General features: G+C 42.3%; 1 protein-coding gene across 5 annotated transcripts in view; it reads right to left on the minus strand.

The window, feature by feature from the left end:
• Window positions 1-27,217, minus strand: part of adgrl1 (adhesion G protein-coupled receptor L1) — a 180,182-nt gene that overhangs the window by 67,878 nt on the left and 85,087 nt on the right. For 4 of the 5 annotated variants that reach the window (XM_012953139.2, XM_004918880.3, XM_004918881.3 and 1 more), the window contains exon 2: window positions 24,258-24,391. In XM_012953139.2, coding sequence (XP_012808593.1) covers window positions 24,258-24,327 — 70 coding nt within the window. In that variant the 5' untranslated portion in view covers window positions 24,328-24,391. Of the gene's footprint in view, window positions 1-24,257; window positions 24,392-24,478; window positions 24,928-27,217 lie in introns of those variants that run through there. The other variant, XM_031899352.1, reaches the window with a different exon arrangement.

A 27,217-nucleotide genomic window follows, 5' to 3' on the forward strand; every position in this document is an offset into this window, starting at 1 on the left:
GCATGAAAATGCCCACACAAGATTAAAGTAACAGACACTAAGAGGAATTATTACCAGGCTTACCCCTTAATACCCCATAATATGATAAATGCCATGCTAGCTACCATGAGCAGCCAGCTTGGAAGGTAATGTAGGACACACAAGCAGAACCCATACCTCCAGGATCCAAATCCCCTAAACCAAACTTGGACAGTTGCCATTTTTATCTGACCCTAAAAACATTGTTATCATCTGGCACTGCGGAAGGAACGCCCCCTCGTTCCCATGTCTAACCCAGTTGTATAATATGCAGTACTGAACACATGCTCATTGGGTAGAAGGGGGAAACCAGCCTCCTCCCTTTCAGATCTACCTGTGGATTTAGCAGCCATTGGTGGTTTAGGGGTTTAAATAGTGCAGATGTTTTAAAATATATAGTTACTTAAGCTGAAGTTACAGCCCTAAGCTCAGGTGCCTATGCAAAAATTATGGCCCTGGTTAGAAATGAGTGCTGGGCATGTCCTAATGGCCCTTGCACAGTACCGTAAGATGTTGGTAGCCAAATCTAGATGACACCAACAGCAACTGGATGTGTTGTATTAAAGCAGTGACTTAAGGGCTGCAGGTTTGGCAATAATGATATAAAGTGCTGCCACCACCATGTCCTACTGCCACCATCCTGTCTTACTGCCACCACCTTGTCCTACTGCCACCATACTGTCCTACTGCCACCATACTGTCCTACTGCCACCATCTTGTGTTACTGCCATCACTTTGTCCTACTGCCACCATCTTGTCCTACTGCCACCACCTTGTCCTACTGCCACCACCTTGTCCTACTGCCACCACCTTGTCCTACTGCCACCATACTGTCCTACTGCCACCATCTTGTTCTACTGCCACCATACTGTCCTACTGCCACCATACTGTCCTACTGCCACCATCTTGTGTTACTGCCATCACTTTGTCCTACTGCCACCATCTTGTCCTACTGCCACCACCTTGTCCTACTGCCACCACCTTGTCCTACTGCCACCACCTTGTTCTACTGCCACCATCTTGTTCTACTGCCACCACCTTGTTCTACTGCCACCACCTTGTCCTACTGCCACCACCTTGTCCTACTGCCACCATACTGTCCTACTGCCACCATCTTGTGTTACTGCCATCACTTTGTCCTACTGCCACCATCTTGTCCTACTGCCACCATCTTGTCCTACTGCCATCACCTTGTCCTACTGCCATCACCTTGTCCTACTGCCATCACCTTGTCCTACTGCCACCACCTTGTCCTACTGCCACCATCTTGTCCTACTGCCACCATCTTGTGTTACTGCCATCACCTTGTCATACTAAATCAACTGCTACTACAAGCTTTCCCTACACAATAAATATGCATTCTCTTGCATGCCTCTCTTCCTGGCAGCTTTTAGCCCAGGGTGGCTCGACTGGAAGCTGATATCTTGCTTAGGACGCCGGGTATAAAAAAAACAGATAATTTTCCATCTGCGTAGAAGAAACTGGACAAAGGTGCCTTATCAAAAGAGACTATGGGCGTCACTAGAAATCACAAGTGACCAAAAATATAATGCTATTCCATAAAATAAACAGCTACTTCTGTTTCCATTGAAGCCACTAGCGTGTTGTAGGCTATTCTCTACTACGTTTACAGTCTGTCTGAGGATGCTAGGACTTTTAATTCACTCAACCTAAAAACTATGAATTTGATTTGATACCCCTGGGACAATTCCTTTCTTTTATTATTGTTTTTCAGATAATTGCAGCCCATGCCTAAGGTTGTGTGAGGTCTCTGCCTGCATCAGCCTAAAAGACTAAGGGCTTTCAGATAAACCCTGCGCTGGTTCCTGCAGCTTCTCTGCCAGACGCATTAATAGTGTGCTTGGTGCCAGAAATCCTGTAGCATATACACATTCTCCAACGAAGGTGTGAAATTATCAACACAACATGGAAAATGCTGCCAGTCTTCCTCTGTCATTCAGCGCCACCCATTGTTGTACAGACATTTTCCGAGATTCATCGCAAGGCTAAAAGCAGCTTCTGGTCGGAGAGACTCTGCCAGTCAGCAGAAATGCAGGCAGTAGGCCATAGGTCTAAAAACTGCCTGGCAGCTGCTAGAAAAAGGGCTGGTTTTGTTAAAGCTCAGGGTGGCACAAGCGCCATCTGCATGCGCAAATACATTCCGACAGACGGAGAGAGACACCGAGATAAATGGGTGCTAATGGCTGAAATGCTCCATGCCGGAGATGCAACATGGCAGTGCCTCGCATTTTAATTGGAAACCGGCACCCTTAAGGACGTTTTTGTCATTAAGGATATATAATGACCGTGTGCTTCCAGACACACATCACTCGGATTTTTTTTTTTTTTGAAATATGGTTATTTATGATCTTATACATTGCATAAAACTCCCCGAGTAAGATTCTTCCATCTCATTTAACAGGCAGGTACAGGGGCCTACAGGGCATGTTCTTCTATATCTGTAAGGAGAAACATGTGAAGTAGACAAATGTAATTATGTTGAGTTTAGATGTGAGAAATCATATTTTTTGGGATGGTGCCACCCTTGTGCCTTATGATGATGCAATAATGGTTATTACAATTGTCGCTCCAGGACGTTTATTAACAAGGCTCTTTTCAAGGGATATTATGTATTATGCAGAATTGTACCAAGTACGGCACATAGGCTGGTATCCCTTTGTATATGCTATGAGCCAACCTAGGGGGCTGTTCTTTCCTCTAATATGCCTATGTCAGGTCCCAACCAATGGGATGCTGGACTATGTCTCTAGCTGGCTTATTATGAGGCAAAGGTCCACATTTTTTTTTCCTTCAAGCCATATCTAAGCCTTCAGAAGCCAGATATGAGTTACATCTAAAGGTGGCTAAACACGTAACAATTACAATCTTTTCTGGTTATTCGTACCCTCCACTAACGTTCAGGGCTGAATCGTCAGATATGGAGGTAGGAATAATAGGAATTCTAACCCTATCTGACGATTCAGCCCTACACACCTTCAGTAGCGCCCAATCAAAATCTTTTGTCTCACCCGATCAATCCAAGGCTTTTGCAATAATGGTCGTCTCATCCATACACACATCGAATATAATACGAAACCTTGTTTCATAACGTAATACCGATGCGTGTATGGCCAGCTTTAGTCTTCAGAAGCCACATATGAGCCACATCTAAGAGCATAAAATCTTTTGTTATTAGGAGACAAACAATTCCTGGAGGTTGACAAATATTTCCCAGTTGGTTAATCTCATCTGGACGTCTCCAACACTCCCGTAGCGTGAATTCTAACACACAAGTATATGAAAAGGTGAACACCTATCTTAGCTGGCCATCAGCTACCATCAAAATGGTAGGCATGCAATATATTGAGCTGCATTACACTAACAAAAGAAAGGCTCCTTGGCAAGAGATGAAGATACTTGTGACCGTACAGCAGGGGTGGGCAAACTACAGCCCAAGGGCCACGTCCAGGCCGTTGGTATTTTTAATCCGACTCCGCAAGTCTGATCACGCGAGACTTGGCGTCTGGGGACAGACGAGCTGAAAACGGTGTGGAAACAGCGTAACGCTGGCCCAGCCCGACCCGTCTGTAAGTCAATGTGGCCCCTGAGCCAAAAAGTTTGCCCACCCCTGCCTTACAGTGAAAAAGTGCTATACAAGACTAAAGTGCAAGCTGAGTTTATCACAGAAAGATTGTTGGTTAGATCACCTAATAAATTAATCTTCATCCGATTTGTCGACCTTGGTCTAACCATTGGTTCATAACTGGGGTCTATGCAGACCAATTGGGAAATGATTCGCAATCCTGTTTTCTGCCAGATAATAATCTGCCTGTCATTGTGGACCCATACACAATATCAGTTTTAAACTACCAATACAGATTCTACTAAACACATGGCAAGAGGCAAATTATTTTTCCTCCATGCCTTGGTATTTCTATTTGATATATAGATATATAAAAGGAAAAAGAGCAGAAAAAATTATAGGGGCCCTTTCACATATAAAATGTTTTTTTTGTCAAGGACACTAAGGTGGGCTAGAAGGCAAGCTATAACACGACAATAGTAACAATAGATAAACCACTGTTTAAGCGCATACATCATGAGGTCCCTGCCCCGAGGAGCTTGCAATCTGTTAGGAAAAACAGACAAAAAGGGAGGGTGGGGTATAAGTGTAGAGCATAGGGAAGAGTTTCTACAGAGGAAGGCTAGCTACGTCAGGTGCGTAGAGCCCCAGCTATATGGTGTTCCAGTAGGAGTCTTGTATGACAAAATTTTGCTTTGGGATCATGATACTTCTGTTGAGGACAGAGGACTCATTTAGTAAAGGAGATCAAGAGGCAAAAAAATCAACATACTTTGCCATGTTTTATTGCCCACATAAGAACATTCCTTCTCAGAACTGTGCCTACTGCAGGCAGATACAAAACACTGTACCAGATACTAGAGACAATAACATTTGTGGACCAACCGTCATGAGTAAGGGAAGGAGCAGGACTTGGGTGGGACTTGGGTGTGCAGCTTTTACTTCTTTTGATTACCTGTCATTCAACTGATGTAAAAAAGAGTCCTGTACTTGCCAACTGGCATTAGACACAGGCTCCCTTGCCCCCATATATACCCACCAAAGAAAGAGGGTGTTGTCGTTCAGCAGCAGCTGGAGCATCACAAGTTGTGTGGGGCCTTCCCTCCCCAATCTCTAGGCCTGATGCCACTCAAACGAAATTGTTGGCTCTCTATAAATAAATCTTTGAATCAAAGGACGACGAAGAAGAATAAGATCTTATGGCAAGGCCCTCATTATTTTGGCTTTATGCTGTTGATTTATATTTAATAACAGGGGACTGTCTTTCACCAGCGTTCTTGACATTGTTATGCAAGTCTAATGTTGCGCCCTGTATAAATGTCTTTTTTGTTTGTCGAGCCAGCAGAGATGGAAGCTTTATATAGATGACTTTTTGTTTGCCTGAACAGCAGGAAGTGAGTCCTGCAGGACACCATTATCCTGTGTCAGGCGCTTTGGCTTTGGAATCAAAGAGAAATGTGGGGGGTTTCTTCTTCTCATTGTGCTGCTGAAATATCAGAATGTATACAGCTGACATGTTTTTTTTTTTAACTTTGCCCCCTAAATGTTTATAGAACTATAAAAGGATTGGCCCAGGATGTTGTAGGGCAGAAAGGTTTTTCCGTAATCCAAGAGATGTAGTTCATCAAAAGCCAGAAAGGTCCTACTTGAAGGCTTAGCAGTCCTAGCATGCTTAGCCTTCCACGTTGCTTAAATTAACCTTACATTCATCTACTGATCTACAGCAAAACACACTCAGACAAATTAGATACAACATATTAAAGCTGACTTGGGGGGGGGTACGGTCTGGTATAATAAGGTGAGATGGTGTCTACAGTAGTAGTGGCATAATAGCCTCTGGGAAGGGACAGTGGCTGTGGGATAGCAGGTATAGTAGGGAGAGATGGTGCCTATAGTAGCAGTGGGGGATAATAGCCTCTGGGAAGGGACTGGGGCTGTGGGATAGCAGGTATAGTAGGGAGAGATGGTGCCTATAGTAGCAGTGGGATAATAGCCTCTGGGAAGGGACTGGGGCTGTGGGATAGCAGGTATAGTAGGGAGAGATGGTGCCTATAGTAGCAGTGGGGGGGATAATAGCCTCTGGGAAGGGACTGGGGCTGTGGGATAGCAGGTATAGTAGGGAGAGATGGTGCCTATAGTAGCAGTGGGGGGATAATAGCCTCTGGGAAGGGACAGTGGCTGTGGGATAGCAGGTATAGTAGGGAGAGATGGTGCCTATAGTAGCAGTGGGATAATAGCCTCTGGGAAGGGACTGGGGCTGTGGGATAGCAGGTATAGTAGGGAGAGATGGTGCCTATAGTAACAGTGGGGGAATAATAGCCTCTGGGAAGGGACTGGGGCTGTGGGATAGCAGGTATAGTAGGGAGAGATGGTGCCTATAGTAGCAGTGGGGGGATAATAGCCTCTGGGAAGGGACTGTGGCTGTGGGATAGCAGGTATAGTAGGGAGAGATGGTGCCTATAGTAGCAGTGGGGGGATAATAGCCTCTGGGAAGGGACTGGGGCTGTGGGATAGCAGGTATAGTAGGGAGAGATGGTGCCTATAGTAGCAGTGGGGGGATAATAGCCTCTGGGAAGGGACTGGGGCTGTGGGATAGTAGGTATAGTAGGGAGAGATGGTGCCTATAGTAGCAGTGGGGGGATAATAGCCTCTGGGAAGGGACTGTGGCTGTGGGATAGCAGGTATAGTAGGGAGAGATGGTGCCTATAGTAGCAGTGGGGGGATAATAGCCTCTGGGAAGGGACTGGGGCTGTGGGATAGCAGGTATAGTAGGGAGAGATGGTGCCTATAGTAGCAGTGGGGGGATAATAGCCTCTGGGAAGGGACTGGGGCTGTGGGATAGCAGGTATAGTAGGGAGAGATGGTGCCTATAGTAGCAGTAGGGGGATAATAGCCTCTGGGAAGGGACTGGGGCTGTGGGATAGCAGGTATAGTAGGGAGAGATGGTGCCTATAGTAGCAGTAGGGGGATAATAGCCTCTGGGAAGGGACTGGGGCTGTGGGATAGCAGGTATAGTAGGGAGAGATGGTGCCTATAGTAGCAGTAGGGGGATAATAGCCTCTGGGAAGGGACTGGGGCTGTGGGATAGCAGGTATAGTGGGAAGAGATTGTGCTTCTGGAAAAGGGCTCTGGCTAATGAATAGCAAATAAGATGAGTTTACTTATGTATGCAGCATACAGCACTGCATACATAAGTAGTGCTATATAAATATATATACTTACAGCATTTGGGATGCAGTAACAGGTTTTTTTGTACCGTGCTCAGCTTCTATGTTACATATAATTAGGCAGACTTATTAAATACTGAACTAGGAATCCTGAAGGATTCCCAGCAGTGTGATATTTACTCCAATTAGCAGCATTATTCCTTATTTATCAAAGAATATATTTGTAAATTCATCAGAATGTGCTCATTTACTCTGAGCAGCTGAATACAGTTGTGCTCTGTGGGGTGTTAGAGCCCAGCAGTAGCACAGGGCTTTAACATCTCTTTGTACTGTTAATCCCACTACAAATTCGGGGAGTTATTAAGATTCTAATAATTTTTTTCCAAACCAGAAAGAATCATTCCAGCAAGAAAATACTTTTGATAATACTGATTTTTTTTTTTTCACAAAGCAGTAAAAATGATCAAGGCATGATAAATCTGTCACATAGTTTGGTAGTTGGTAAGCGCGAAGACACACAGAGTTACTTAGTAGCAGCTACTTGTCACAACTACTAAACGCCAGAAAATACCCTGCCATAGACAATACTGAGAGTTGCCTCTGCTAAAACACACGTAGACAGTTATCAGTAAATGATCAGCATTGTCTGTTTCTGTAGCCGTGACAAGAAGCTGCTACTAGGCATTCTTCCCAAATCATACCCTAAATGACTGTCAGGACGGGCTTCCAGGTGTATTTTTGAGAGTAAATAGGCATTCTTCCCAACTCATACCCTAACTAATCTTCAGGGTGGGCTTATGGGTGTATCTTGAAGAGGAAATAGATATTTTCTCTAAATTTTACATTAACTGACCCTTAGAATGAGCTTTCAGGTATATCTTGGGTATTCTTCTTAAATCTTGTCATAACTGACCTTCAGGATGGACTTCCATGTGTATCTTGGAGAGCAAGTAGACATTGTCCCCAAATGATACCCTAACTGCACCTCACGAGTATGTTGGAAAGCAAATTTCACCCTAACTGACTTTCAGAATGGGCTCCATGTATATCCTGAAGAACAAATAGGTATTCTTTCTAAATCTTACCCTAACAGACATTTAGAATGGGCTTCCATGTGTATCTTGGAGAACAAATAGGTATTCTTTCTAAATCTTACCCTAACTGACATTTAGAATGGGCTTCCATGTGTATCTTAGAGAGAATGGCCATTCTACCCAAAGTCACACCCTAACTAACCTTCAGGTTACCTTCACCATCCAGTACTTCAGGCCCCCATTTTCAGAACCGCTGCTTTGAAATTATACAGCAATTTCTATGACCATTCTACAGAAGTAGAAAATACTACTGTATTTAATGCATTTCTACAGCAGACATGCTTTTTCATAAATTACTTTGTAAAATCAGTTTGAGTTTCAGATAAAAATTGCAGCTCTTGTAAACAGCTGCGCAATCTCTTTTCTGATTACGTGATAAATAAATGGCATGTGTCCACAAAATGTGATTACAAGCCAAAAATTGTTAGGATGAGAGCAAATCATCTACCAAATTCTAAAGAGTTTAATCTCTAAACAATTTCTAGTACTGATAAATGGAACCTGACTTTTTATTTTTAGTAAGTAGTTATACAAGCTTATGAAGCAGCCAAAAATATTTCTTCATAATGTGGTTATTGTGTGCAATTCTTGGGGGGTGGGTAGGAAACGCCAAATAGGTTTGACTGTGGGGCATAGTATATTTCAATTAAGCGACAGGTAGGTGGAAGACAAGCAATCTGTTGTAGAATTTACTACTGGGCGTTTGCCAGGATAAGCTGTGGTGGGGGCATTCAGAAACTGCAGGGGGTGCTGGGAACTCTACCACTGCAGCAATGGCGTATGGTACCAAAGACTGTGATGTTGCATGTAGAAAGCTTTTTTGAGGAGACCAATAAGATTAGGATGAAGAATGGCCTGCAATAGGCACTAAAGTCAGAAAAATCCTTGTTAAACATTTTACCCTTTGTTCACACTATACATGGTGCTGGCTTACAACCAAAACATAGAGGTAAAGGGCTGAGACATGTTGATTCCTCCTTGTGGCCAACTATTAAGCCAGAATAGCCAGTTTGGGGAGTCGAAAAAAAAAGGTAGACAGTGGAGATAGCGCACTTCCATTTAAACAAACAACTATTTTCATGGCCAGATCTCCTACAAGGACAATGGCATGTGGATGAATTTGGGACCATCTCTGGAAGAAGCGATACGATGAAGACATATATGTGCAATGATACCACTGTCACATTCTGGTGAGCCTCCATTTCTTTCCGCTTTGCAACAGGCAGGTGTCATGGACCAAGTCTATAACTGTCTGATTTTGATACCAGTTCAGAAGTCCCTGTTTCCTAGCTTCACTATGGTGAGGGATAGCCTTAGGGGGTCTGAAGTTCATCACTGACACCTCCCTCTGCTGCCCCAAACCCTCCACCAATTCATCTGCTGTCCCAGCTGGAGTCCAAAGTGGAAGAACTATGAGTTCCTCTCCTTTTATAGACTAGGTAGCCAAAAACACCCATACTAAGAATACATCCTTTCCACAGGGCACAGGTCAACCCCTTTGGGACTTACTTCATGATAGAAAGTGTGATCCCATGAATAAAGAACTTTATATTCCATTCATACATAAACCAAAGTTTCTGATAGTAAAAGACACAACACTGTGAAAGCTTTTCTCAAGGATCAAGGTTATGTCTGCCCCTTTGGTCTGAAAACAGACAACAACTAAATGCCCATCTCCAGGGGTGGCAACAAGCACCCAACAATGTCCAACATTGACTTGGGTCATGGGCTATTGGCCCAAGATGAGGAGGATCAGAAAATTGCATGGTCTAGTAGTTCGAGGGGCTGTAGACCTAAAAATAGGGTCATCTTCAGGATATCCGGTTCTGAAGTTGCACAGCAGGAACTTTAAAATTGTGATGACAGTCTGATATTGTACATTGATGCCAGAGAGATAAATGTTGAAATCAAGTCAGTGCCATAAATGGAATCTATTTACACATTTCATATGTATAAAATAGAAGCCATCTGTTAGAGACACACAGTATGGGGGCTGCTCTGTGATGAGCCAGGGAGAGGGGTCGTGGGCCATGTGGAAATACTTTGTGCTTTTATAGATAAAGAACTAAGGCTTTGTACAAATTATATTTTTATTCAGCTAATGCAGACATTGGCTAAACCTTAAGATTTAGCAATGGACTGCAGTTTCTCTGCCCAAGGTCTAAAGCAGGGGCTAAATTAAATTAGGGGTTTATTTGCAGACAACATCAAATTCTGCAAGTAATTAACACAAAACAGGGAATTTCTTAATGCGCAGGCCGCCGTTTCCAACACATCCAGCACCCCCTAATAGTGGGTATAATGTGCTGCCGCTACAAACCACTCAGCCAATTGGCAGGGAGAGATAAAAGAGAAAGAGAATCACTTTCTGGCTTTAAGAGTATTAAAAGGCCACTTGACCTTGTTTTTATTTATACATTATGAACAGCTCAGTGTATAATTAGTTCCTTTTTCTTTGTTTCCACTGGCTTATATGGTGTTATAGACCCAGCTCTCCTGCTATGAATCAGACTCTATTGTCTTTGCATTCTCAGATCACAAGCTCCCTTAACTTCTCCTTATGCGATGCCATCAGGGGGCACAGCCGGCCAAGACCAGCCAATACTGGAGTAGCCTTAATATAGGTTAAGCAGGAACAACTAACTCTGTACAGAAAGAAACCATAGAACAATACCTGGCTAAAGTATACCTGTACTTATAATTTCACTGAAAGGTTATATAGCATTGAATATATGTTTTCCCATTGGATATAATGGTTTACACAACCCCCAATAGCTGCATTATCATGATTTAGCTTTTGCAATAAGCATTTTTCAGACAAGGGAGGGGCTGTCGCTGTAAAATAAAAATAAAGAGCATGCTATTATACTGTAAACCACAGAGTTGGCCAGTTTAATGCCCTTAAAATAAAACTGGCAGTATTTGTTTCCTGCTTAATTAACCAGGCATTATTAGAGAATCCAGAGGGCCACGTTATGTTTATAAGACGAAGGCGGGGGGGCTGGATTTATATATATAATGAAAATATAATAGTTGTTCCACTCACTTTGTTTTTCTCCCCAGGTGCCTCTTTCATGCTAGGGTCCTGGGCAAACACCCTCCCCTACAATTGTGCTGGTTACGAGGGGGCCACAGTGGGTGTGCGCGCATGTGGTGCTAAGTAACCATATCTGCATGTGGTGCCCACTAACTATATTTTAATAAAACCATATAAGGGGCTGTTGTGCATGATTTAACTCCTGCCTGGAGCAATTATGGAGTCCAAGCAGGAGGAAAATCATATGTTCCTAAACTGCAGCTGATGCCAATCTGTAGTCTGTGCCACGGAGGTACCAGGCAGGCACCACAGAGGGGCTGTTTAGCATTGAGAATATTTGTATCCTTCCTCATTGCCTTACCATGGGACATAGAATTTGTATGTAGAAAAATTCTTCAGGTCTCTGCGCTCCATTTCAGTATCTCATCGGATTTGTATACATGGTCCTGGTTAAAGACTCTGCAGGACTGCCCTACTGATCCAAGTGTGTTGACATATTGACACAGAATATCAGGCTGGAAAATGTCATTGGTCAGGGGCTATGTTGTGCCATATATATATGTTCCATGGCTGGAGATCCTGCATGTGACCCATTCAATGGATCCTTTTATTAACATGTATTCGTTGTATGACCACCATTATGCGAACAGGAGAGATCTTGTTTATAGACTGTGCCGACTGCTTCTGGAACATACCATGGCTTCTGTTTCTGGGACATACCATGGCTTCTGTTTCTAGAACATACCATGGCCTCTGTTTCTGGGACATACCATGGCTTCTGGAACATACTATGGCTTCTGCTTCTGGGACACACTACGGCTTCTGTTTCTTGGACATACCATGGCTTCTCTTTCTGGAACATACCATGGCTTCTCTTTCTGGAACATACCATGGATTGTCTTTCTGGAAGATACCATGGCTTCTGCTTCTGGGACACACTACGGCTTCTGTTTTTGGGACATACTATGGCGTCTGTTTCTGGAACATACTATGGCTTCTCTTTCTGGAACATACCATGGCTTCTCTTTCTGGAACATACTATGGCTTCTCTTTCTGGGACATACCATGGCTTCTGCTTCTGGTACATACCATGGCTTCTGCTTCTGGAACATACCGTGGCTTCTCTTTCTGGGACATACCATGGCTTCTGCTTCTGGAACATACCGTGGCTTCTCTTTCTGGGACATACCATGGCTTCTGCTTCTGGAACATACCATGGCTTCTGTTTCTGGGACATACCATGGCTTCTGCTTCTGGAACATACTATGGCTTCTCTTTCTGGAACATACCATGGCTTCTCTTTCTGGAACATACTATGGCTTCTCTTTCTGGGACATACCATGGATTCTGCTTCTGGAACATACCATGGCTTCTGTTTCTGGGACATACCATGGCTTCTGCTTCTGGAACATACTATGGCTTCTATTTCTGGAACATACCATGGCTTCTCTTTCTGGAACATACTATGGCTTCTCTTTCTGGAACATACCATGGCTTCTCTTTCTGGAACATACTATGGCTTCTCTTTCTGGGACATACCATGGCTTCTCTTTCTGGGACATACCATGGCTTCTGTTTCTGGGACATACCATGGCTTCTGCTTCTGGAACATACTATGGCTTCTCTTTCTGGGACATACCATGGATTCTGCTTCTGGAACATACCATGGCTTCTCTTTCTGGGACATACCATGGATTCTGCTTCTGGAACATACCATGGCTTCTCTTTCTGGGACATACCATGGCTTCTGCTTCTGGAACATACCATGGCTTCTCTTTCTGGGACATACCATGGCTTCTGCTTCTGGAACATACTATGGCTTCTCTTTCTGGAACACACTCATGCCAAAATCACATCAGTGTTAATATTAGTATTAATGATAACTCTAAACCAAAGTAGAAGTCAGAGTAATGAGATATATCGAGTGAGAACAGTGGAAGGAGCAAAGGCGTAGGTGTTGATAGCATATGCATATATATAACATACACTGTGATTTTCTGCATTTTTTCTGTTCAGAACACTAACAAAATAACATAAATCACCTACCCTTGCTTTCACTTGCTGTCAGTATAAGTACCACAGTTTATCTTGCTGAGAGTGCCTCGTTTATCAACATTATTGTTGGGAACTGCCATATTGCTAACTCTGCTGACTTAAAATGGAAACAATATAGATTGATTGATATTTTCTGTTGCTTTCTACAAGGAATCCCACTGGTCACAATGCCACACATGGCACAATAAGTGCAGCTACCCCTATGTTGATTCTAACATCTCAAACTAAAATGGCCGCCGTTCTGACACACCACATAGTTCTGTTGTGTAGGTCATTTCAAAGCAAAATGGCTGCCCAGTCTTTGTTTATTTTCTTGTTTTATAGAATGTTCCATGTAATATAGAGGGGTTTAACCTTTGAGACATAAGCTGTTAGAGAACTAACCCCCCCCGCTGCCTATTCATAGCAAAAATCCATAAGTAATAACACAGCTCTGTCATTCACACTTTCTATCGTCCCTATAATTAACTGAATTCGTTTAACTCAAGATAATGAGCCCTAAATAAATATTCCTCACCCTTCGCCCCTTTGTGATGACTGTTTTTGTTTACAGATAAGCAGAAGTCCATGATGCCAGAGGTAAATGTGGGCAATGGTTAAGTACCTCACAAAAACCAGGAAGTAAAGGTGGCCATACATGGGCCGACTGTAGCTGGTCCCTTAGACCGATTCGGCAGCTTATCGGACTGTGTAGGGGCACAAACGACGGGCCTGGGCGACCAATATCTGGCCTGAAATCGGCCAGATATTGATAGGGCAAGTTAAAAAATTTAGATGAATCGGGGGCCGCATCAACAAGCCAAATCGACTGCTTCTATTCCGGCGTTCTAATTCGATCATTTGGCCCCAGGGCCAAACGTCCAAATTAGCCTAAATTCGCCCCAAGTCACCGGATCTTAACCTGTATGGCCACCCTTTGCTTAACCAATTGGGTATTTGTTTTCAGACAAGTGACCAGTAAATGCTCCCTGCTGATTGGTTGCTATTGGCGACTAAAACTTCTGCAGACACTATAACTTTTAGTACATTACCCCCAAAGAGTGTTAATGGAGTGTTCATAATCCCCCTTTAGGCAATGGTGTCAGGTCCCACTTGTTATTGTCTGCTCCACTTTGGGGATTTGTTGGCATAGAGACAAGATTAATATATAATAAAGAGGAGGGCAAGGAAGGAGCAGCCATTTGTGACAAAACATTTGATACATGCTGTGCCCTGCGCTGACATGAATGTAGCAGATTGTTCCTGCTGCAGAGCGTATTATATAAAAGACTCCATACATTACTGTATATCCTCCCCTGTGTGTTTGCCATTTGATTTAGCAGGGAAAATAGCTGCCTCCCACATAATTATGCATCTGGTAATTATAGGAAGATTTTTTTTTTCCCTTTTTTGGTGTCATTATTGTAAAACCAGCTAATCTTTCGCTGTTTTAAACCATTTTGCAAAAATCCGTCCGAATAAAAATGTATATATACCAATAATCACTATATTTAAGCTCGCAGTCTAGTTCCCCTTAATAATGAAAAGGGCACAGGTACGCACTCCGCGGCCTGACTGGCTGCCACCTAAGAAGGTGTCTAATAATGCAATAATTGCAGGTTATATCACAGCCGCTAAATTAATTCTTCAGCAGAGAAAAAAAAAAAATCAACCTTTTTTTTACCATAGGAATGCGCTGAGGCCCAGAAAAGCCTGAGCGCCTGTTATTAGTAAGGGGCTTCTGGGAGTTTTTAGTGTAAAAAGTGCTATCGGCAGCAGGACCAAACGCCCAGAATCCTTTGAGTGATGCGTGTTATTAGCCGGAGTCGTGTTCTTCCTCTGATCTGTGAAGGCTCGTTCTGTGTGAACAAAGCGCATCCCATTTCGGCTGGGAGCCTCTTAACGCCGGCAGAACACTGACCACAGAGTTTTGTCTGCATACAATGTAGTAGCACAACAAAAGAAAACAGATGCCTATAAATGTTCTCCAAATCCTAAGCTGTCCTGCGCCATTAAGTCTCTCTGGGGGGCGTTTAGCAGTGCATTTGCTGGTTTAAAGCTTGGAAGCTGGGCTTGAAGGAGAGCTAAAACTCAATGCTACACCTTAGGTCTTGAGCTTCTATATCAGCCCAGATCCTCCGCAGCCCTTTAGCAAGGAAGATGGGTCCTTATGAAAATGACCCCAGTAGATCCCCATCTTTTTTTCTGCTGAGTCACCTCACATGCTCTGGGCTGCTGTCACCTGACCTTAAGGTGGCCATATACGTTAAGATCCGCTCGCTTGGCGAGGTCACCAAGCGAGCGGATCTTCTCCCGATATCCCCACCTACAGGTGGGTGATATCGGTAGAATTAAAGCTAATTCGGTTGTTTGGCCCTGGGGCCAAACGATAGAATTAGAACGCCGGTAATAGATGCAGTCGTTTGGGGACCGCTGCCCGATCAATATCTGCCCGATTTCAGGCCACATGTCGGTCGGGCAGGCCCGTGGTTTGTGCCCCTACACGGGCCGATTAGCTGCCGAATCAGTCCAAGGGATGGCCACCCGTGTATGGCCACCTTTAGGGACAAACTAACAATATACAGGATATTTAAAATTCACAATACAAGACTGATCAGTACCGCATATACTCGAGTATAAGCCGATCCGAATATAAGCCGAGGTACCTAATTTTACCTAAGAAAACTGGAAAAAGGTATTGACTCGAGTATAAGCCTAGGGTAGGAAATGCAGCAGCTACTGCTAAGTTTTAATAATCAAAATAAATACCAATAAAATTACATTAAATGAGGTATAAGTGGGGTATATGTTTTTCAATATTTATTTCAAAGAAAAACAGTAAACTAGCTCTGTAAGCGGAGAAGAGGGTCAACAAAAACAATATGAGTACTACCCCACGCTCATTGCACATTGGCAAACTGGCAGCAGGTCCCGGAGGAGATGTAAGGGGAAATAAGTATTGCTAGTTGGAGCGGGCCAGGGCACTGGAGGGTCTGGTTGCGGGTGGCCTAATTTGCACAAAAAAGAGAGAGGGTGCTAGTCTGGAGGGACCCATGGCACCCGACTCGAGTATAAGCCGAGGATGACTTTTTCAGCACATTTTGGGTGCTGAAAAACTAGGCTTATACTCGAGTATATACAGTAATACATTCAGATTCATTTCACCTGGCAGCACAGAAACCAGTGTGTTCTCCATCAGAATGAATTACTTATCAGCTCAGTAGCATCAGACAAGTGAAACCTAATTTTTGTAAATGTGTTGATCATTTCCAATGACCCCCTACACTGCATAGCACGCACTGCGCTTGGCTATTGTCAGTGAGATGGCCTAAAAGGATCAGAAGATGGGGAGCTCCAATAAACAACTTTCAAGACCAGGATCCATTAATGTTAGATGGATTCTGGGCTGGTACAGTAAGTTCAGTATATAAAATGCAGCATATTTTGGGATTTGGCCGAACCCCAAATCCTTCATGAAAGATTTGGGGCGAATACCGAACCAAATCCAAATTTACATATGTAAAAAAGATCACGGAAGGACTAAAGAGAACCGCATACTATGTACACTGTGAGAAATGTTCAAGTTCCTTGTGACAAAAAGTCACATGATTTTAAGGATGGTTTCGCCGAGAATCCGTCCTGTGTGGCATCTGCCTTAGCATTTAGATTTCCATTACATAGTCAGTAGTAACGATCAAAGCAACTATGGATGTTCGATTGATACAGGAACATTGGAGTTAACTGTAAAGTACCACCAACAGTGTTTTGCCAAGATATTGGCTGAAGATAACGTCTCACTTGAATGATAAAACTTTGATAAAACTAATACTTAAGCTCCTGAAATTACCAGAAGCCATAGGCACGTGACAAGAACACCAACAAGTGGCGGTTCCATACTGAAAAGCTCTCGCAGACTGACTGATCTAATACAGAGCTGTTCATCTCGAGGCCCATGGATGTGGCCCTCCAATAGATTTATATGGATCATAGACCTCGCAAGAGCCACAATGATCTCTTTGGACAAAATCATAATTTTCTTATAATCTGGCCCCCCCAAACACTTAAGGGCAGATTTACTAAAACTCTATAATTTCTAATTTTTTTAATGTTAAAATTTGACTAAACTCATTTCCTCGATTGTCTGACATTTACTAAAAAAATCCGATATGAAAAGTCCACGCAAGAAAAAGTTGCCGCAACTGCAACTTTTTGAGCTGTTGCTGGAAAGAAAAAAAAAAATCGAAATTTTTGAATTGTCACACCAAAACCTCTATTTTATCGAACTGTCGCACAAAAAAACAGCTTCTAAAATCCAAAACCTCTAAAGGTTCGAGACAAAAGAAGGATCTTCAAGGAAAGGGAAGGGACCTCTGCCATTGACTTCTACATGATCTCAGCAATATTTAGCTGGCAAATTGTCAGATTTGGATTTTCATCTGTTTTGACGCATAGTAAATCTCCAAAAAATCGCAACTTTTTTTACTGCAATTGGTGCTAAAATCCTAATCATGAAAACAATAAAAATCTGAAGGTTAGTAAATGGGCCCCTTAATATAGTACAAAATTGGCCCAAAACATAGAAACTGATTTATATCTAGGCAGCCTGTACATCTTCTCTGGTGTTTCTTCTGAAAGGTCAAGGATGCTTAAAATCCCTCACTTTTAGTGAAATGTATTATTAAAAAAAAACCAAAAAACACATTTTCTTTGCATGAGAAAAGTCATTTCACTGATAAAAAAAGACACAAGGCACTCGGTGAGAGTGTGGAAGTTCCCATGACTCTTACACTTCCATAGAGCTTTGCTGGGCATGGTATATCTTTAGATACTCATTCTGATGGGTAGAATGCATGTTTCCATGTGTTTAAGCTCTAATTGCAACGAGTTAGTTACACAAAGCAGTGGCCTACCATAACAATCTAACTCAACATGTAGGCTTGGCTTTTAATTATTCAGTCAATCCATGTAACGCGTTCCAGTTCAAGCAAGTGGGTGGAGACTGTTTATGAGAACATATGGAAAGACAGATGGAGCCAGTGATCACAGTTGGTGGTTCATGCCTCTGACAAAACACAGCTAAAAAGAGGCAATTGCAAAGAATAGGAATAGGTCACTTACAGAGTACTCCACAACAAATGAAAAAAAAAAAACGAGTTGCCCTTTAAAAGCTACCAACAGCTCCATGGAGATGCTCGCTGCCAGCCTTAGAAACAGAGGGCCTGCAGGTTTCATTGTTTCTATGATGCAAGGTGTCTGCTATACAAAACCCCTACACATGGAGTGATCTCAAATACACATTTTAAGACTTTGTCTTGGGCATTTATTAACTTGGATAATCCTATGTATATAACTTAGGTTTACGGTCATTTTTGAGCAAGTTTTCATGCCAGAATCAATGGTAAGAAATGGAGTTAAGTATTTATTTCAAGCAATCTGACTGTCGGATTGTGATGAATGTGGTGGCCCCCATGGATGAGTGAATGGTATTCATCCAATCACTTGTACTTTGGGTCCCATGATTTCTTGTTAAAAAAACTGGGAAAATTCCACTTGTTTGTCTTAGCACATGAGAAATCTTTGCTAAGGAATAAACATTTTCGATGTACCCTGGCTGGCTAGTTATCCTATCCAGTTATTCTAGAAAATATCGCTTTAGACTCAAAGTCCATGGTGATAATTTAGTGTCTTTGCTTATCTGCTCTCTTGCAGCAAACTATTCTGTGCACACCCAATCATTCCTTTAATTAAGCATAAGGGAATGTACATCAACACATGCGAAGCCGACAAGCTGAATTTGGACGTTGCAGGGCTATGGCTCTATTGCACTTTGGTTGAATCAATTCTGGAATGTTGTCTTGTTATGTTTGGAAATAAACATATTGGAAAAAAGAATTCAGACTGGAGTCTCTTTCTAATACCTTCTGAAGCCATACTTCATCTTAAAGCTTGGATGACCTGTCTCCTGGACCTCAATTGAGCAGACTACTTCCTGCCCTGGACCCTGAACTATTTAGATCCTGAATGACACTAGTATGACTAGACTAGCTCCTGTCTGCTGCCCCAGCTATTTCACCTGCAAAGCTCTCCATTCTCTCCAAAGGAGCCAGACATTCAAAAGGAAGTCTCAGATAAAGCAATGGTTGATCATATTATATGTGGCTAGCTATTTTCAATCCATAAATAACCCATAATGATTCTGCTGATCTTATATAAGGAGAATGGAAACTTGTGCTGCCGTGCAATGCAGCAAACATGGAGCCAAAGGAATTATGAAATGAATGGGTTAAGGTATACACACATTACTGTTGTCAGCTTTCTCTAATATAAAAGCAAAGGGATCATTAAACATGCAGATGAACCATGTTAAAAAGAAAAGATAATCAGGAAAGAAAATGAAGCATACATTTTAGTAGCAGTCAGTTCTCCACCACAACTGAGAAATGTCATCAATGCTCCGATGCACTATTCTACCTCTACAGTACACAGGTATTATTCTAGCCACCTACTCTTGGGCATAGTTATATATTCTCCTATTCACTTAACTACTGACAGTAAGGCACAATAGGTTGGCAAAACCCAGAATCCTCAGCTTCTGCCTCAGCACGGACGAACGAGCAGAAAAATGGTGGATGAGGTGGTCCGTTACTTTCAAGGCGAAATATCTGAGATAGTGTTATTTACAGTGGAAACATAAAAACCAAAATTGGCAGAAATATCCTAATGTATTTATCTGCCAGAAAATGTGGAGAGTTGTGACTCCCAGGTTAGAGAGATCCCTGAATTAATTAGGTGTTAATTAGCTTTCTGAGGAATAATTAAATACAGGGGAAGGAATGAAAGAGGGAGGGGAGAGAGAGCAGGAGAGAAAAACAAGGAAGAGAGGGGAGAGAGAGAGAGAACAGAATGAATGAAAAAGAGAAAAACTGCCATTAGATGGGAAACCAACTAAGGAAATGAAAAAGGTTTATTGGCAAAAGGTGGGAGGAGACCAATGTTTATGGGGCGGGCCAGGATGAATGGGTCATACAGCAACATGTGCTAATTGGATTTCATGGTGCAGAAGAAACATATAGGTGGGCAGGGGCATAAGTAATAAAAGGGAAAGTATCAGTAGCTACTGTATCTCTCATAGCTTTTAGCTTCTACATAATTACATATGGATATACTTTAAAGGAAAACTATACCCCCAAAATGAATAATTAACCAACAGATAGTTTATATTTTGTTAAGTGACTTATTTAATAATCTTGCCAAACTGGAATATATATATATCAGTAAATATTGCCCTTTTATATTTTTTCCCTTGATCCACCATTTAGTGATGGGCTGTGTGCTCCCTCAGAGATCAGCTGACAGGAAATAATGCAGCTCTAACTGTAACAGGAAGTAGTGTGGGAGCCAAAGGCAGAACTCTGTCCATTCATTGGCTGATGGGGCCTAGCATGTATGTGTGCCTTGGCTTGTTTGTGTGCACTGTGAATCCTATGATCCCAGGGGGCGGCCCTTAATTCTTAAAATGGCAGTTTCCTATTTAGGATTACCCAATAGCACATACTACTAAAAAAGTATATTTTTATGAAAATGGTTTATTTAGATGAAGCAGGGTTTCACATATGAGCTTTATAGAGACCTACATTGTTTGGGGTATAGTTTTCCTTCCAGTCACCTTGAGTAGTCAAGTCATTGTGTCATCATAACCGAAAACGGGTTAAAAAATTCAAGGACACAATATCCAACTCTGGGTGAGTCTACACGAGTACACGAGAGCAAGTCTAATACATGTGCATGACTATGGGTCTGTGCGTAAGGCTGATGAGTACGTGCGCTGTGAGCTTACATGTGTAGAAAGTCAGCGCGGAGCACATGATCTCATCGGCGTTATTGCTACTCGCCTAAACCCAATATTTAACCAAGAATGGTAGATAAAAGCCCTACGCCTGACAGCCATAGCAGCACAATGCATTATCTCACATGGATGGAAGAGTAGAATGACACAAGCTGTATTTAACTTTCATATGAAAAAAACATAACGCTAGTGCCTTGAATATTTACAACATTTCGTAGACACCATTATGGATTAATATGTCTGTGCTGGAACTGTCTCATCTATTTCATGTCTAGTATATTGCTTTTAAGGTATCATTATTGTTGGACCTCAAAAAACCTCTCCCCGGCCTCCTGCCCATTCCTTCTTTGTTCAATATCTTCTAATCAGTTCCTCCTCCCAATTTCCTTTATTCTTAGATCTGAGAAGAAATTGGATATTTGGCGGTTTAAAGGAGACATATCATATAAAAATTAAGAATGTACCAGTGAATTATACTCCTCTAGATATATAAGGATTGTGCTTAAAAAGTTGTGTTTCAGACTGATTTATTGGGAAATTCCACCCAAAACCCACTAGTCCCGCCCATCTGTTCCACTTCCTGCTGGCTGAATTCTCTGGATGAGCTGGGGAGCCGGCGGCTCTCAGTACAGACACTGTAGCAGCTAGGCTGACCTGATAGGGAACTGAAGCCTGTCTGTGCTTGTGTGAGTGCAGGGCTGTGATTGGCTCTCCCCCTCCTACTGTGCTTCTGGCAGGGACCGTTAGGACACGCCCACCCTTCATTTGAAACACAGACACTGATAGGATCTATAGGGAGCTCCAATAAAGGGGCCATTTTTACAGATATGATTCATTTTTAACCCAAAGTGAAACCAGCACCGGATATTATTCATAATTGCCTACAAAATTAGGTTTTTTTTCCATTTATCCAATATGTCTCCTTTAAGAATCAGGCTTAATTTTTTTCTACATAGCATTTCAATTTGTGTATTTAACTTAATAATTACTAAAAAATACTATGATATGTGCAGGGAATAATGTACCCCCTTTTGTAAACTATAAGTAAACTAGACATCACTGAGGAGTACCAAGCCCGAAGGACGAGTGCCTTCATATAGGTCATGAAACTCCAAGGTGACTTTTAATATCCTTACATTTTGTAAGAGGGTACTTAGTGATGTAATTGTTCTTATATGACTCACTGAAACTTGTGTATTATAATAAATAAAGTATTAAACAATATGAGGATATAAGGAGTCCCCTCAGAGTTCCATGGCCTGTATCAAAGCTCTCAGCCTTTGTCCTTGTACCTTTATATGGCCATGGAGCTCCTCAGTGACTTATAATATCCTTATATTTTACAATAGGGGGTACATTATTCACTATATAAAACACTTTGAATATCCTGTATATTATACCCTTATTAATGGTACTTAGTGATGTCAACAATTACAATGAGCTCAGTGATGTAATTTCTGTCACATGACTCGCTGAGTATTAAATTCTGTCACATGACTCACCTGTATTAAAACACTCACCCTTAGGCTTACTGCCCTTATATGGTCATGGAACTCCTTGGTTACTTATAATATCCTTATATTTTACATTATAGGGATGCACCAAATCCAGTATTCGGTTTGTGAGTTATCCAATCTTCAGCCTTTTCAGACAGGCCAAAATCGTGGATTTGGCGCATCCTTAGTACATTATTCACTATATAAAACACTAGCCATGAATAGCCTGCAAATTATATCTTTATTAAAGGTGTTTAGTAATGTCATCAGCTCAGTGATGCAGTTTCTGTCACATGACTCACTGAGTTTAATAACCTGTATTAAAACACTCGCCCTTAGGTCTCCTGTCCTTATTTGGCCATGGAACTTCTCGGTGACTTATAATATCATTATATATTACAATAGGGGGGGAAATTATTCACTATATATTTGACTGTGTTAGCTTGTAGGCACCTTCTATAAGGCAATCATGGCTCTTGTGTATTATATAGTGATTAAAGTACCCCCTACTGTAAATTATAAGGATATTATAAGTCACCGAGGAGTTACATGGCCATATAAAAGCAGGAGGCCGCAAGCCGAGTCCTTTTATACAGGTCATGTACCTCCAAGGTGACTTCTAATATCTTTATAATTAAGGAAAAAGAAGGGCGCAACCAGAACCAAGGAGGAAATTTTTATTTTCCACTACTGTTTAAATTATTGATGGTCGTTTGCAGATCAAACAAACTTTGGTGGAGATCCCCAATTTCAGCCAATCAGATGCTTGCTTTCATCATAACATCTGTTTGGTTGCTATGGGTTATTGAACCACTGGAGATTGTTACTACGTGATACTAAATGGGAAATAATGGGGAAGGAATATAAAGAGCAAAAGAAATTCAGAGGACAGAAAGATTTGGTGGATGTGAAAGCCTGGGATGTAGAATAAAATATAAAATGTGGGGATAAGGTTAGTAGATAAGTAGTACAGTAAATATCTGAAAGTAGAAGTAGAGGTATGGGACCCATTATCTAAAATAGTCGGGACCTGAGGTTTTACAGATAAGGGGTCTTTCCATAATTCGGATCTCCTACCTTAAGTCTACTTAAAAAATTATTTAAACAGTAATTAAACCCAATAGGATAGTTTTGGCTCCAATAAGGATTAATTAAACTTTTGTTAGGATCCAGTACAAGGTACTGTTTTATTATTACAGAGAAAAAGAAAACCATTTTTAAAAACTGATTAAAATGGAGTCTATGGGAGATGGTATTTCCGTAATTCGGAACTTTCTGGATAATGGGATTCTGGATAAGGGGTCCGATACCTGTACTAGCAAAAAGACTGTATGGAAAGCAGTTGTATGAGTGAAGGGTTGAAGCTGATGGCCATCAACCATGTTAGAAAATGAGATTCAGTGTGTGTGAGAAATAGCCGGACTATCTAAGAGCAGATTGTGTATAATGGGGGATGGATATAGAAACTGGGTTAAATAGGAATGGAATGTTTGAGGGGATGTGTAAGGCACAGAGAAGGATGAATATGAATTTACGAGCTTTCTCGTACATGGGATGGATGTATGTGTTGGAATGAGAAGCCATCCATGTTGGGAAGGGTTGCTGGAATACAGAGGAATGGGTTAAGAGAAAAATGAGCAGAAGAAAAGCCCTTAATGGGAGGGATGAATGAGGAAGGGCAAGTGGTGCAGATAGCAGGAACGAGTGGGAACAGAGGAATAATTTGTGGAAAACTAATTTCCCTTAAGAACTACAGATGTTGCTGGAGAATGGAGTCAATATAAATCCAGTTTAGGGCTATTCATGGTTTCTAAGTCTGCCTATTATGTCAATAATCACCCGCCTAGGGATCGCTGAAAGAGGAAAATATTTTATCATTAAACGTGTTAAGAATGTGAGCATGCACATAATTAGAAGGAAATATTCTAGATTGCATGTGTGAGTATATGCAGTTCCAAAGAAGAAAGTAGAAGGTCTCTCACCTTGCGTAGAGGATGTCAGCAAAATGGCGGCTGAACAGAGACCCCACAACACCAGCCAGGCCCCCGCCATGCCGCTCTGCACAACCCTGTCAGTGAGCGCTCCACTGTAACATTACCATGCCACTAGAGGACGCCTGCGGGGACAAAAAGAATGGCCACGTGTTAGTGTCACAAAATGAGTTCAATGGAAGTCACAACTGGCATGCAACAGTTCCACTTACCGGTCAGACTGGGCTAAGCCATAATCCCTCAATGGAACCAAATAGGCCAATAAATAAACATTTTCCTTTTCCAACAGTCCCTAGCTGCACATTACAGACTCTCATGCTTGCTGTGGGTCTATCATGATCAGAGCCATTTAGAATCCAATGCCTTGAGGAACACAAGGGCAGCCATCTTGATTTGTTGAGGGTTAACTCTGTTTCACACAGGAGGAGGGGCTGCGTGTCGCTCTTCTCTGTCTGTGTGAGCGTGTCACGTTCTGAAGGGAGGACGAAAGCCAGGCAATGGCTCTATGCATTATATATATAGATATATAGATATATGGGGAGGGAGACAGTATTCTAATCCATAGCAAATTTGTTCTCTGCCACCTTCTTCTGTGTCGCTACCCTTCCCCCATTAGTAATAGTGCGTGGTTTCCCAGATGTAGCTCTTTCCTCCTCCCCTCCTTTGCCTCTCAACCATGTCACCCTCTCCCATTCTGCCTTCCTCTCCACATCTCCTTTCCTCTCCCCCTTCCACAGCTCGACTTATTCTCCCCCGCAAATGCACACTCATTCTTCTCCATAGCCCCGGCATAGACGGCCACTGCATCGATCATCTGTCTATCCATTCATCCATTATCTATCTGTCTATCTATCATCTACGTATCTATCTATCATCTACGTATCTATCTCTCTAATTTTTATTCTTATATAAATATATATATATATAGAGAGAGAGAGAGAGAGAATGAGAGGGGGCGTTAAGGAAACATTATAGGTGAATGTTCATGCACATGTACATGCATTGCCTTCCTCCCCCCATGCCGCTCCATCTCCCCTCTCCATTACGAGTTGGTCCCTCTCTCCCTTCCGTTAATATCCCTGCCTTGCTCTGCATTTCCCTCGCACCTCTCCCCACGCTCATATCCTCCCTCCCCCCTTCTTTATTAATCCTAGCACGCTCCCTTTCTCTCGCACACCTTTCTCCATCTTTCTTTTTCACGCTACTGAAAAACCTCTGCTATTTGAGGATTCAGCAACTCTACCCACTGTTCTGCCACTGCATTGTGCACAGGAGCTGCTCTTTGCCCCTGTATTGGCTCGCCATACGCTGGGCTGTACAAAGGAACTGACACTCATCCAGGCAAATATAAAATATATTGAGCCAGGCTTTACTAGTAATTCCCTGCAAGTGGGAGACATCTCTATGGCCAACGACCAATGCACATTTTTAAAGTAAAACTATACTCCCCAAACAATGTAGGTCTCTATAAAAATATACTGCATAAACAGCTCATATGTAAAACCCTGCTTCATCTAAATAAACCATTTTTATAAAAATATACTTATTTAGCAGTATGTGCTATTGGGTAATCCTAAATAGAAAACTGCCATTTTAAGTACTAAGGGCCGCCCCCTGGGATCATAGGATTCACAGTGCACACAAACAAGCCAAAGCACACATACATGCTAGGCCCCATCAGCCAATGAATGATCCCTGAGGGGGCACACAGCCCATCACAAAATGGTGGATCAAGGGAAAAAATGTAAAAGGCCAATATTCACTGATATATATATATTCCAGTTTGGAAAGATTCATAATTAGGCTACTTAATATGATATAAGATATCTGTTGGTTAAGGATTCATTGTGGGGGTATAGTTTTCCTTTAGAGGCATGGGAGCAGTGTACATGGGTCTTGGAGATCCCTTCCCCTATAAAAGTCCACAGCTGGGTATAATGCAACTCGGTGGGTGACATACCAGCCTGTGACAAACAGAACCAGTGCTTCTGGGGTCACCATAACTGGTCTAGCAATTTTATAATCGCCATATTTTTTTTTAAATAAATGCAATGACTACTAAACCAACGGTTATTGATTTAACCCCTTTTTATGCAATTCATTCAATTTTGGGGAGAGGAGCCGTACTTCCATTATTCTTTCCTTATACAGGGGTGTCCCCATAATCCCTGTAGTAGAACTAATTATTATGCCATGTACTCACTCTGCGCACACACAGTCCCGTCACTGCAATGTACATTGAGATATTAGAGGGATCATTTATGCCTCGTAGGCAGTGTACAATGTACCAACAACTGGGCCAGCCAATTTAGCACTTTGCACAGTTGCGCACGTTGGGGAGCAGCAGAGGACACAGGTCACAATGGGGCCCTGTCCTTGGGAGAAAGAATATGGCTTGCCTAAGCTGCATTGTGCACCCTGCACCGGATTTCTTCATGTGATATAAGGCACACAGCGCAGCCATTCTGCCGGAGATGGTAAATGACCCCTTACATTCATTTTGTCTGTGCAAAATAAACTGATATCGACCCAATACTCAAGCTGTGCCCTAGGTTGGATGGATATTAATTATTGAACCTCCCTGGCCATGCAGTAGCAGAGAGCCCCCTGCATAGCCTAGTGCAGGTACAGAGTAGGGTGCACAGTCTGTGAGCACCGTTTGGTGCAATACGGCACCATGTAGTTATGCCTTTTCTCCCAACCCTACACCCACACACACTGCTCTGCTACTGCAGCGCTCCCTGCTATTCCGCCAGTGTCTCCCACGGCCCTTGCATTGCGTCGCTCTGCTCTCCCTCTGTCCCTGCTACACAATCTGTCGCTTTGGTATCCCTGTTGTGCACACAATGGGACATGGTTGGAATAATGACTTTTCTATATTCACCCGAATCAGCTGGTTTTGGCGATTCTGGCGATAGTTTTTCTAAATGGGGGCAGGAAATTGTCACAAT

The sequence above is a fragment of the Xenopus tropicalis genome, chromosome 3, assembly GCF_000004195.4.
Source record: "Xenopus tropicalis strain Nigerian chromosome 3, UCB_Xtro_10.0, whole genome shotgun sequence".
Taxonomy (NCBI): Eukaryota; Metazoa; Chordata; class Amphibia; order Anura; family Pipidae; genus Xenopus; species Xenopus tropicalis.